General features: G+C 41.5%; 1 protein-coding gene across 3 annotated transcripts in view; it reads left to right on the top strand.

The window, feature by feature from the left end:
* The window catches only part of LOC106933477 (neuronal-specific septin-3-like), a 107,188-nt gene that overhangs the window by 34,897 nt on the left and 59,637 nt on the right, over positions 1-12,654 (top strand). The window contains exon 1 of one of the 3 annotated variants that reach the window (XM_015012750.2): positions 5,926-6,283. The exons of the other annotated variants lie outside the window; for them this stretch is intronic. Within the exon in view, the coding sequence (XP_014868236.2) occupies positions 6,229-6,283 (55 nt within the window). The 5' untranslated portion in view covers positions 5,926-6,228. Of the gene's footprint in view, positions 1-5,925; positions 6,284-12,654 lie in introns of those variants that run through there. 3 annotated transcript variants of the gene reach the window in all.

Here is a 12,654-nt window from a genome sequence, read left to right as displayed (position 1 = left end):
AAAATCTCTGAGCTCAGCGCACACCATTTTTCTCTCGTCACTGCAATTACTGTGAATGAGCTACAGATATGAATCGCGGTACTAAATGAGACGACAAATAGCCCTCTCATATGCTTCAAACGGTTTTTGGATCGGACTTACGGAACCCGAACGGGAAGCAGTCGTTCGGACTGCTTTTTCCATTAAAACTGACTGGGTGTCTCATAAAGATAGATAAGTCTGACACATACAGGGCACTTTCATCACTATAGCAACAGAATGCAGAGAGGGAGAACTGCTGGGGTTTGGACTACAAAGACTCTGTAGTTCTAAATATGGCGGAACACTTTAATACAGAGGGCAGAGCAGAAGGTCAGAACTACAACATGGCGGAACACTCAATTATTACAGAGGAGGGCTGAGCTGGCAGTTAGAACTACTTCCTGTTTTGGGCATTATACAGGTGGATTAACCAAACCACTGTTACACATTGGAATAGTGTGGTTATGAAAATTAAGTTTACTGAAAGTTTCAAAATAAAACTCTGAAAATTGCACTGACAAAAGTGCATCGCCGTAGGCGATGCAAAAATGAAAATCTTTTTTTTATGTTTTTTTTCTCAGGATAGTGAACTGCCTTGCGCAGCAAGGCAGTTCATTAACATTAGCATTTCATGGTTGTCTCAAAGATTGAAATCCTTCCCCAGCTTTCTGTCTCACACACACAGCAGTTGGCTGAGGGCCAATCGCTATAGCAACAGAATCCAGACAAAGGCAAATCTGCTGGTTTGGACTACAAACCAGCAGCCATAACTGCCATAACTGTAGTTCTATCTATGGCCAAGACTCAGTTAAAACAGAGGCCTGAGCAGCATGTCAGAACTACAACATGGCGGAACACTCAGTTATTACAGAGGAGGAGTTGGCTGGTATTATAAACAACTTGTGCTTTGAGCATTATATAACTGATTTAACCTGATCACTATTACACATGAAATTAGTGTGGCAATTTCAAATGAAGCTTATTGAAAATTTTCAAAATAAAAGCCTTGACAATTTTTACATCATGTAATTGCTCTTTTTACATACATTTCTGCAAAAAGTTCTGAGCTCAGCGCACACCATTTTTCTCTCATCACTGCAATTACTGTGAATGAGCTACAGATATGAATCGCGGTACTAAATGAGACGACAAATAGCCCTCTCATACGCTTCAAACGGTTTTCGAATACGTATCACGGTTCCCGAATGGAAAGGAGTTGTTCGGACAGCTTTTTGGAGTGAAACTGGCTGGCTCAAACACATAGAATTGTTTCTCCCCCTGTCTGGAGAAACACAGGGGGAGGCTTGATCACTATAGCAACAGAACACAGACAAAAGCCAAACTGCTCCTTAGGACTACAAAAACACCATCTTTGTAGTTCTAAACACGATGGAACACTTTACTACAGAGGCCTGAGCAGAAGGTCGGAAGGTCAACATGGTGGAACCCTCAATCATTACAAAGGAGGGCTGAGCTGGCAGTTAAGAAGTACATAATGGTGGAACTCTGACTTATTACAGAAAGAAGGTGAGCAGAATGTTATAACTACAGACAGGGCAGAATGTTCTGGGCATTATATATGAACTGGTTTAACCCAACCACTGTTAGACATGGGATTAGTGTGGCCATTTAAAATGAAGCTTACTGAAAATTTCAAAATAAAAGCCTGAATATTCCTCTCAGGCCTTTATTATGTTTTTCTCTCAGGTTAGTGCAGAGAGAACTACAGATTTAAATCGTGGTTCCATCGGAGACAAGAAATTGCCCTCTTATATGCTTCAAAAAGTTTTCGGATTGCTCTTATGGATGCTGAACAGTAAGCCGCTTTGATCAGAAAAACTAACTGCTTCAAAGAGTTGCTGCACTCCTCTCATGGTAGTGCAACGCCGTAGGCGTTGCAATAATATTAAGCTTTTTTCGCATTTTTTTTCCTCAGGATAGTGAACTGCCTTGCGCAGCAAGGCAGTTCATTAACATTAGCACAAGATTGTGCACAACATTAGCACAAACTTTAGCATTTTACTGCCCCCACTAGTGCACTGCCTTGCGCAGCAAGGCAGTGCACATCCTAACATCCTACATGAATATTAGTCTTCACGCTAATATTAGCATTTTGGCTTATGCATTAATTTCAACATACTGAATGGTACAGGTGCAGTTTAGTCAACATGTTTCTGACTCACCACAGGTTATTGACTACATTGAAGCTTTCTTTAGCATTAATGCTAATTTTTTGCATTAGAACGCTTGATTAAAAACCGATGGGCACACTTTGGCATGCCCCTTAAAATTTCTGCGGAATTTTCTAGTTATTATAACAACTTCTTCCATTACCGTTAATGCGGCTCGTACCGCTGCGTGCCCACCCACAAAAGTGGTATCAAAACGTGTGTCTCGATCCCGGCATTGGAGCTATTACTTTTATTGGGGATCGGAGTTACGACGGCGACGTAAAAAGCGAAAAACGAGCGAAATTTCCAACTGCCGAAACCTTAGAGTGTAACTGAAACCAACTGCCGCTTTTTAGAGTGAGAAAAAGAGTGGAATTTTGACCCCAAAATAATTTTGAAATTGCTCTCATGGGTGCAAAAATTGCTCTATTGGTATGAAAGTCGGTCATGACATTGATACGAATGCCTGCTCTGGTAAAATGTTTTCAAAATTTCCCTAGGGCTTACGGTTTTCTGTCCAGGTGCTTCAGAGCAAAGTTTTGGGACAGGATAACTGACGTTCCTCCCCAGTGTTTTACATACATTTCTGAAAAATCTCTGAGCTCAGCGCACACCATTTTTCTCTCATCACTGCAATTACTGTGATTGAGCTACAGATATGAATCGCGGTAATAGATGAGATGAGAAATAGCCCTCTCATATGCTTCAAACGGTTTTTAGATCGGACTTACGGAACCCGAACGGGAAGCAGTCGTTCGGACTGCTTTTTCCATTAAAACTGACTGGGTGTCTCATAAAGATAGATAAGTCTGACACACACAGGGCACTTTCATCACTATAGCAACAGAATGCAGAGAGGGAGAACTGCTGGGGTTTGGACTACAAAGACTCTGTAGTTCTAAATATGGCGGAACACTTTAATACTGAGGGCAGAGCAGAAGGTCAGAACTACAACATGGCGGAACACTCAATGATTACAGAGGAGGGCTGAGCTGGCAGTTAGAACTACTTCCTGTTTTGGGCATTATACAGGTGGATTAACCAAACCACTGTTACACATTGGATTAGTGTGGTTATGAAAATTAAGTTTACTGAAAGTTTCAAAATAAAACTCTGAAAATTGCACTGACAAAAGTGCATCGCCGTAGGCGATGCAAAAATGAAAATCTTTTTTTTATGTTTTTTTTCTCAGGATAGTGAACTGCCTTGCGCAGCAAGGCAGTTCATTAACATTAGCATTTCATGGTTGTCTCAAAGATTGAAATCCTTCCCCAGCTTTCTGTCTCACACACACAGCAGTTGGCTGAGGGCCAATCGCTATAGCAACAGAATCCAGAGAAAGGCAAATCTGCTGGTTTGGACTACAAACCAGCAGCCATAACTGCCATAACTGTAGTTCTATCTATGGCCAAGACTCAGTTAAAACAGAGGCCTGAGCAGCATGTCAGAACTACAACATGGCGGAACACTCAGTTATTACAGAGGAGGAGTTGGCTGGTATTATAAACAACTTGTGCTTTGAGCATTATATAACTGATTTAACCTGATCACTATTACACATGAAATTAGTGTGGCAATTTCAAATGAAGCTTATTGAAAATTTTCAAAATAAAAGCCTTGACAATTTTTACATCATGTAATTGCTCTTTTTACATACATTTCTGCAAAAAGTTCTGAGCTCAGCGCACACCATTTTTCTCTCATCACTGCAATTACTGTGAATGAGCTACAGATATGAATCGCGGTACTAAATGAGACGACAAATAGCCCTCTCATATGCTTCAAACGGTTTTCGAATACGTATCACGGTTCCCGAATGGAAAGGAGTTGTTCGGACAGCTTTTTGGAGTGAAACTGGCTGGCTCAAACAGATAGAATTGTTTCTCCCCCTGTCTGGAGAAACACAGGGGGAGGCTTGGTCACTATAGCAACAGAACACAGACAAAAGCCAAACTGCTCCTTAGGACTACAAAAACGCCATCTTTGTAGTTCTAAACACGATGGAACACTTTACTACAGAGGCCTGAGCAGAAGGTCGGAAGGTCAACATGGTGGAACCCTCAATCATTACAAAGGAGGGCTGAGCTGGCAGTTAAGAAGTACATAATGGTGGAACTCTGACTTATTACAGAAAGAAGGTGAGCAGAATGTTATAACTACAGACAGGGCAGAATGTTCTGGGCTTTATATATAAACTGGTTTAACCCAACCACTGTTAGACATGGGATTAGTGTGGCCATTTAAAATGAAGCTTACTGAAAATTTCAAAATAAAAGCCTGAATATTCCTCTCAGGCCTTTATTATGTTTTTCTCTCAGGTTAGTGCAGAGAGAACTACAGATTTAAATCGTGGTTCCATCGGAGACAAGAAATTGCCCTCTTATATGCTTCAAAAAGTTTTCGGATTGCTCTTATGGATGCTGAACAGTAAGCCGCTTTGATCAGAAAAACTAACTGCTTCAAAGAGTTGCTGCACTCCTCTCATGCTAGTGCAACGCCGTAGGCGTTGCAATAATATTAAGCTTTTTTCGCATTTTTTTCCCTCAGGATAGTGAACTGCCTTGCACAGCAAGGCAGTTCATTAACATTAGCACAAGATTGTGCACAACATTAGCACAAAATTTAGCATTTTACTGCAAGGCAGTGCACATCCTAACATCCTACATGAATATTAGTCTTCACGCTAATATTAGCATTTTGGCTTATGCATTAATTTCAACATACTGAATGGTACAGGTGCAGTTTAGTCAACATGTTTCTGACTCACCACAGGTTATTGACTACATTGAAGCTTTCTTTAGCATTAATGCTAATTTTTTGCATCAGAACGCTTGATTAAAAACCGACGGGCACACTTTGGCATGCCCCTTAAAATTTCTGCGGAATTTTCTAGTTTTTATTTAAAACACAGTGGCATACAGCAAGTCCATGCACTCCAAAAGGTTTCATGATGCACCCAGGATAGAAACAGTCGCACAGCATCACAGATCCTCCACCGTGCTTTCCATATATTAATCCTGGATTGTTTCGTGCTAAAAAGCTCGATTGCAAGTAATAAAGGCTCCTTTTGGTGGTTGTTTTTGCACCACATTTATGAGTCTGGTGTAGCTGCAATAGGCCTGGGGTCAAACTTAAACCAATGCATGAGGAATCAGAACCAGAGGTGCTTGTACATCATCAGTTTTGGTTAGATTTGCTTGGGAGCTGCAGATAATCCCGCTGCATTCTCGACATACATTCATTGACGTACACACATGCAAACATCCCCCAGCCCTCACCTTCTGTCCGCTTCTTCCCACCTCCCCCCCTACACACAGACACTCATTCATGCAGCCATTAAGTCATTAGGGAATTCATTTATTGATGTCTGCCTCCAGAGTGTCCACTCGCCGCCTGTGTGAACGTGCCCTGGTTGTATTAGTTCAAAGTGGGCTTCTGGATCCTCTACAGCTTTTTTTTTTCTTTTTCTCCACTCCTGACACAGTAAGATAAGCAGATATTCATTCTAATGTGTGTTCGTAGGCTGCAAAAAAACCTTGCGGGACACGGTGGTTAGCCATGTGATCTTGATAGGACGCGGATGATTTGAGCTGTCTATTTGAAAAAAAAAAAAAAAAAAAGAGTAGTTTTGCAGAAAGAAAGGGAGGGAGATATGGAGGGAAGGAGAAAAAAGGGGGGAGGGAAGGCTGTGAGCTAGAAGAGGGAAAGAGCGAGAGGGAGGAGGGTTGCTGGTGGGTGTCATTCCAAGCTCTGGAAGTTGAGAAGAAGGAGAAGAGGGAAAATAAGTTGCTGCTTTAAGAGAGAGGGGAGATAGAGGGAGATCAAGCAGCTCAACTCTTGTTGTTCTTTTTTTTCTTTTTCCGTTTAACCTCCCCTCCTCGTAGTTGAACGGGCTCCTAATTTGGGATTTGTTTAAAAGCAGGACTGCGGCTCAGGAAGACTTTTCCTTGCTGGGGTAAAAGGGAACCCTGCTCCCTGTCTTTTTCTCTCTCTCTCTCCCTCTCCCACGCACGCATACACACTTTCTCCCCCAAAAATGTCTGATTCCACTGTCAACGCTCACTTGGAAGGGATCATATCAGACTTCGAAGGTCAGTGTCTTTCTTGTTGTCTTTTCTCCCCTCTGCTTCTCCTGCAGAGAAGCTTTCTCTGTAACCCTGCCATGAGGACACTATAGATAGCTTCCACATGTTGTACTGGAACCAGGCAGATCTGGAAAACTGAAGAGGGCTTGTTGACGTCTGCGTTGAGGTGTGGTGTTTTGAAAGGGAAATGGTGCTTAAAAGTGTTGCCTTTTCACTCTCCCTCTTTCAGAATCGGTGAAAGCGGGTTTGCTTTTCGGGTCTCTCGCGGGTCAGAGACCGTGCAACCAGAGGAAAATGTGCATCCGAAAGACAAAATTATGCTGTGTTTTGTGTTCGGCGTGAAACGTACGGCTGTGAGGTGAACACCTGGATCACGTCTTTCCTTTTCATCTCTCGGATTCCCCCTGTCATCTCTCCCCTCCCACCCCTTTTTCCTCCTCCTCCGCCTCCTCGTCCTCTTGCTGCGCTTCCACTTTTCCTCCCTCAGCGGCTCGTCCATCTACACCCCCCCCTCCTTTGGCGTGTCATTGGTGGATGTGAGGGGAAGAGAGGGAGCAGGGGGTGGTGGGAAGTAGCCAGGCTGACACCTTTCCCCCCCCCCGAACCTGTCTTTCTTTCCATCTGTCTCCCACAAACATATAGCCATTAGGAACACATCTGCACACGTCCAGGGCTGCTGGTCTGTCAACACCAGCGTGCCGGCGGTATGTACGGGGAACCTATCTGCCTCTCTCCCTGTCTTTTGCATCTCTAAACCTGTGGATTACATAGTGCAGTCGTGCAGAAAGATAAGTGGCGTTCAGAAAACACAGGTTTCGAGAGGGTGAAGAAGTTTGCTTGTGGCGCTGAGTCGTGTTTTCTGATGCTCCTCACTCATGTGGAACACCAGCATAATGGGCCACTGTTGGGGTTTTCAACAATGTGTGTCGCAGCAGGTTGGGCTGGATTGTTAGGAAATAAGTCACCAACATGGACAATCAAGAATGGAGAGCAGAGCTGACAACGTTATGAGGAGAAATGTAGGTTTTTATAGGTAATATGTTTGGGTTGGTAACACTGTCACTTTACAGCACGGAGGTCCTGGGTTGGAGTCTTGGTCACGGCTACTTCCTCCCAAAGTCCCAAAGCATTACTTTCAGGTTCATTTGTTAAGGTATGAGTGTGTGTGCATGGTTGTTTGTCTTGTGTCTTTCTTTGTTGTCCTGTGATGGTCTGCCACCCTGTCCAGCGTGTAACCCCGCCCGTCCAGTAACCACTGGAGATAGGCACCGGTCAACCCCCCCCAAACAGAAGGAGCTCTTCAATTAAGAGAAACTCAGACAGGAACTTCAGTGTTAGCCTGGCCATATTTTGTTACAGTTCAGAGCTTATACAGGTAAACAGGAAAAAAAAAAAAAACAGAAACAGAAAATCCATTTGTTGTGCAACCACAAGATAACGTGTTTTTTTTTTGTTTTGTTTTTTTGTAGATGCTTCCTTCTACAATTAACATACCCACAGAAACAAATGGGTGGTGTTTCCAAAGAAATAGCAACAATAAATGACTCGCCCTTATAATTAAAGCTGATAATAGCAATGTAATTGCCATTGGTTCCTGAAAAAGGTTATTAAGTAATTAGGGTTATATTAATTTCACTTTTGAAATGTCCTTGTTCCTTTTAGGCATCCAGCAGTGACACAGAGTATCACATTTCCTGTTGAATCTTTGCCAATTATGCAAGACAGAACAAAACATCGAGTGAGCTTTATCAAAGGACGTCAGAGTAATCACATGTCACGCTGCAGCAGTGATTTCATACTAGAACAGCTTGTGGGTGTGGTTGTGTAAAACAAAGAATCTGTCAATGGGGATCAAAGCCTGATCGCGAGGTTTGAAATGGAAACCTAAATATTATTTCAGGTTAAATATGTTCTTGCTGATTCATGAGTTGGTTCCAGGTCACTGCAGGTGTTGCAGTCACACTGCAGGTAGATAAACATATTTGGAAAACGAAGCCATTGCAGAAAAACTACAGAACAGCATTTCTGTTTACTATGTCACTGTTGCAAAGCATGCAGAGTGTCATCACTTCCTCCGCTGTGTTAAAGCTGAAATGAGCAGAAAACAACACCTTCTTGCCCAGGAGGCTATTGACCTCAGATATGGCCTCAGTTTCTAAACTACACAGATTATTGACCGAATGACGGAACTTCCTGATCAGCAGAAACACAAGGATGCTCTCAAGTCATTGTTTTAGTTTTATGGAAACTCATCAGAGTTTTTAAATACATGCAAACAAGATTGTTTAAAACATTTTCGCAGTTCGGTGAGAACGCCTCTATTCCTCAGGAGTGAATTTCTGATCACGCAGAAATCCCTCGGTCATTTGAGTTAAACTAACAAACTAATTTCCATTAAATTCATATTAGGAATGTTTAAGATATTGATAAATTCAATAAAATATTCTGTGGAATGAAACTTACTTGAGGGGATTGTTGTGGGACTTCAGAAAGTCAGATGCCTTTAAAAAAGGAAAATTGCTACTTTAAGCTGACTGCCACTTAACTGTAACAATGTTTATTTCACAAATACAATTTTTTTTAAGTAACGAGGTGAATGAGTGTCATTAAGAAGCAACAGGCCTATATATGGTCGACATGCTTCAGATCTAGGCAGCAGTGTTCAGACTCAGCGCTGGCCCAGAGTGCATGAGGGAGGAAGTGCCTCCTCACAGAAGATTTTTCTCAGGAGTCTCCTTCCTTATCGGCCCAATCAGACCTCAGTAGACCCTCCAGCAAGGACAGGCTTCCTGCTAATGACGCAACTGTGGCGGTGCTGCAGGGAAGTACCGGAGGTCACTGTTCACAGAGAACACAGCAGGGCTTTGTTGAGCTTTTACTGAGTAAGAATATACACAGAAGGTAGTCAAGTCATCAGCAGGGTTTAGTCATGGTTAAAAACAACTAATATGTTAAGAAAGGTTTTACGTCGTACCCTGAGTGAAGAGCTACTTTTAGCTTTTTATTCTACAAAGAATGGAAAATGTGTTTGACAAGAGTAGCAGAGATTTGGCCTTAGAGACGGCTTAAACTTTGAGTGTAAAACTCAATAGTATCCATCACCATTTTTTTAAATGCAAAACAGAAAACATACTCATTCAGACTCAAGTTAAGTGATACAGAACATCTGCAATTTTAGATGACCTTTTACAAATACTTAAAGTGCTAAGTTAGTTAAAGTTTTATGGCAAGTTTAACTCAGTTTTGGTTGTAAAACATTGATGTTTTCCAGAGAAAGATTTCAGAAACACTTAAAAGCAAATATAGTTGCTAATTAGATGATATTTTTGATTTTGTTTCTCATTTGTTTTATTCTGGAAGACAAATGTGACAGAGAATGAGACAGCAGACTGTACTTTGAAGAAGAAGAAACCAGTACAAGCTGACATTAAAAAAATAAGCTCAACAATCGTGTGACCAGTTTGTAAAATAACAAACTTTTATGCTTTGCTCTTGTGCATGGAAAGTTAATTCTTCTGTCTGTTGCATTGCGGTTACGATTAGAAACTTCAGCCGTTTATTTAGGAGCTTATTCCACATGCACACATTTTTGCATTATTTGGAAACAATTTGCGTTATCAGAATCAAACATGTTCCTTTAAGCAATATTCCCAAAACTTCTTGAAACTGACGTGAGAGCAAAGAAACAGCCAGGGATTAAAGTGACACACACTCCATGATTGATTTCAGATAACGTCACAATAAAGGCTGCCCTGTATTTTATCAGCTAAATGGTTTTAATGCGAAGCAGCTGCTGTGCAAAATATTACGTTTTTTTTCTTAGCAGTAACCTAACGCAGCACTAACCATGTGGCCTGACATTAAGAAATAAAACTACCAGTTGCTTGAAGTTCCTCATGCATGTAAAGGGAATTTGACTCGAATGTGCAGGCGAACTACATAAAAATTACTACTAAAAGGATTCTGAAAGTGTAGATCTTTGAAACTGATCGAGATTAATGGCTTTACACACTCTTGTTCAGCAAAGCCACAGAAGACGAACCAGGCCTCATCTACTGTCATGCTCAGAGAGGCGGAGAGAATGTGCTGCTCGGCCAGTGCATGCTACACTTGCAGAGGCCACATCATGTGATTCTCTTTGGCAGTTTGACTCTGTTTCAATTGAAAACACAGACTCAACTCATGCCGCTGCAAGTGTTAGTCCAAAAACATTACGCTTCGCTCTGCGCCTGCCTTATTTGGTGTCCAGTCCGTTCGCAGCAACTCTGTTTAGAGTCCAAGATTAATTGGGTTGAAAAACTGACTTCAGTTCCAGGTGCAACGGAATTTAGTTTTCTTTATTAGTAATATCTGTGCTTGGATGCGTTGCGTCCTACCACCAGCATTTAGTAACACGAGAACTTCCACAAAATTCTACGCAATTTTGTGCACCAAAAAACAAAATTGCATGAAATAAATGGCCAGTTACCGATTGATTAATTATTTACCAAATTAATTGTCGTCAATATTAATTCCTTATACAAGCATGTCCCATGATGCAGTGACGTTAGCAGAGGCAAAGGGTTTGGCCCCAGCAGGGAAAGGAAAACATACTGTGTTTGCTCTTCTCTCCAGCTGTGTTTAAGCACACACACCCACCCACGCGCACACGCACACACACACACACACACATACAGAGAGAGAGGGAGAGAGACAGTAACACTTCTGACAAGACCTCTGTCTCCACTGTGTCTGTGAAGACGTCACAACATGAGGCCTGTCACCAGTCACAGAGCGCAGTTTTATTGCAAACAGGTCATTATGTATTACCTAAAAGTCAAACACAGTTTTAAATATCATGGGCTCCCATGTCTGTCATGGTTCAGCCTCACAGCCCACACATCTGAGGACATGACAAGTGACGGCTGAGATGACCAAACATTTGTTCAGGGGAGGAAAGGCTGTTGAGAGATCTCTCTTATATTGTTTGTTTTATCAATGAAAACCAGAAAGGTTTTTGTAGGGCTTGGTATTCAGTCCCTGTCGATCTAAACTAACACCCCTAAATAAAATTACATTTTTAGAAATCACCTAATTGGTCATTTTCAGCAAAGGCCTCCGAGGTTTACTAGAGCAAATTAGTGAATAAACAGCATCATGAAGACCAAGTATCACAGTAGAAAGGCCAAGGGTAGAATTGTTGAGAAGTTTTAAGAAAAAAACGTTTAGGTCATAAAACAATATTCCAGGCTTGCAACATCACAGTCCAATGGTAATGCCTTGGTAGATTTACAGTTTCCATTACAAGATGATGGATTAAGCACTAATCTTTCTGTAGTACCATGTTCAAGGCTCGAGATATTGTTTTACAATCTTCTGGAAGCAGCTGGTTCCACTGGTGCCTGATTGTGTTCAGGTGTAGCAGCGTAAGAGAGGCTGAATATATACCCAAGTTGCACTTTTTCAGATGATCATTTCAGTAAACATCTAAAAATTATGTATCGTTATTCCTCAACCTAACAAGTATGCACTACTTTGACATGCTCAATCACATGTCTGACTAAAATACCAAAGCTTGTGGGTTCAGGGTGCATGAATACTTTCACAAGGGACTGTGTGCCATTTAAGAGTTTCTATTTGTTTAAAAGCAACTTTTAGTCGAGTCAGTCCTCCATGTGAGAGAGATTTAAAGCTTGCTACAGTACATTAACTGTTTGCATTATGCTTCATTTACCCTCATATCTAAAAAGAAGTACTTTCTTCTCTTACCAGTATGTTCGATGAGTTTTAGATGACCTTTGTGACCTGCTATGTGATTTGTGCACTATACTTGAAGACAGATTGTGAATGCTGGCCCTGCTCCAGATAAATATTCTCAATACTACTCCCATAGCCGTAACTGGTTTTACATGGAGTATTGAGGCTAGTTTTGACAAATTATTCTTATTCATTAAAAAGAATGGTCATTCTAGATATGTTTGGGGAAAAGGTGGAAAGGGTTTGAAAGATGTACTGAAGCAAAACTCAGTTGATTTCTGCAATATGCCATTCTGTAAAGTCGAACACAAAGAGTTGCTGGAGCATATAGGAAGCATATAGCATAATGCAATATACTGGTGTGGAAAAAGCAGGTCTTCTCGCATGCTGGTGCTTGGCTTGTCATCTTTAAAGCACGCCAGATTTTTGTGCGGAGCTCTGGGAATGGAGCCATGTTGCTGCTCTAGATTTTGTTGCTGCTTTGGTCCCTGAGCTTATAGCGAAGGTGAGCCAGGAGTCACCCTCACATCTGACATGAAGCTGAACTGTTGCTACACAGCAAATAATAACATCAAGTTTTGCCCAAGACAGAAACTTACATATTCTCTGTATTTATATTTTTTTAAAACTGAACTAATACG

Source organism: Poecilia mexicana, unplaced genomic scaffold, assembly GCF_051168715.1.
Source record: "Poecilia mexicana isolate PSO_F unplaced genomic scaffold, ASM5116871v1 scaffold_8, whole genome shotgun sequence".
Lineage (NCBI taxonomy): Eukaryota > Metazoa > Chordata > Actinopteri > Cyprinodontiformes > Poeciliidae > Poecilia > Poecilia mexicana.
Note: the sequence above shows the minus strand (reverse complement) of the source record. Positions and strands in the feature narration are given on the sequence as shown.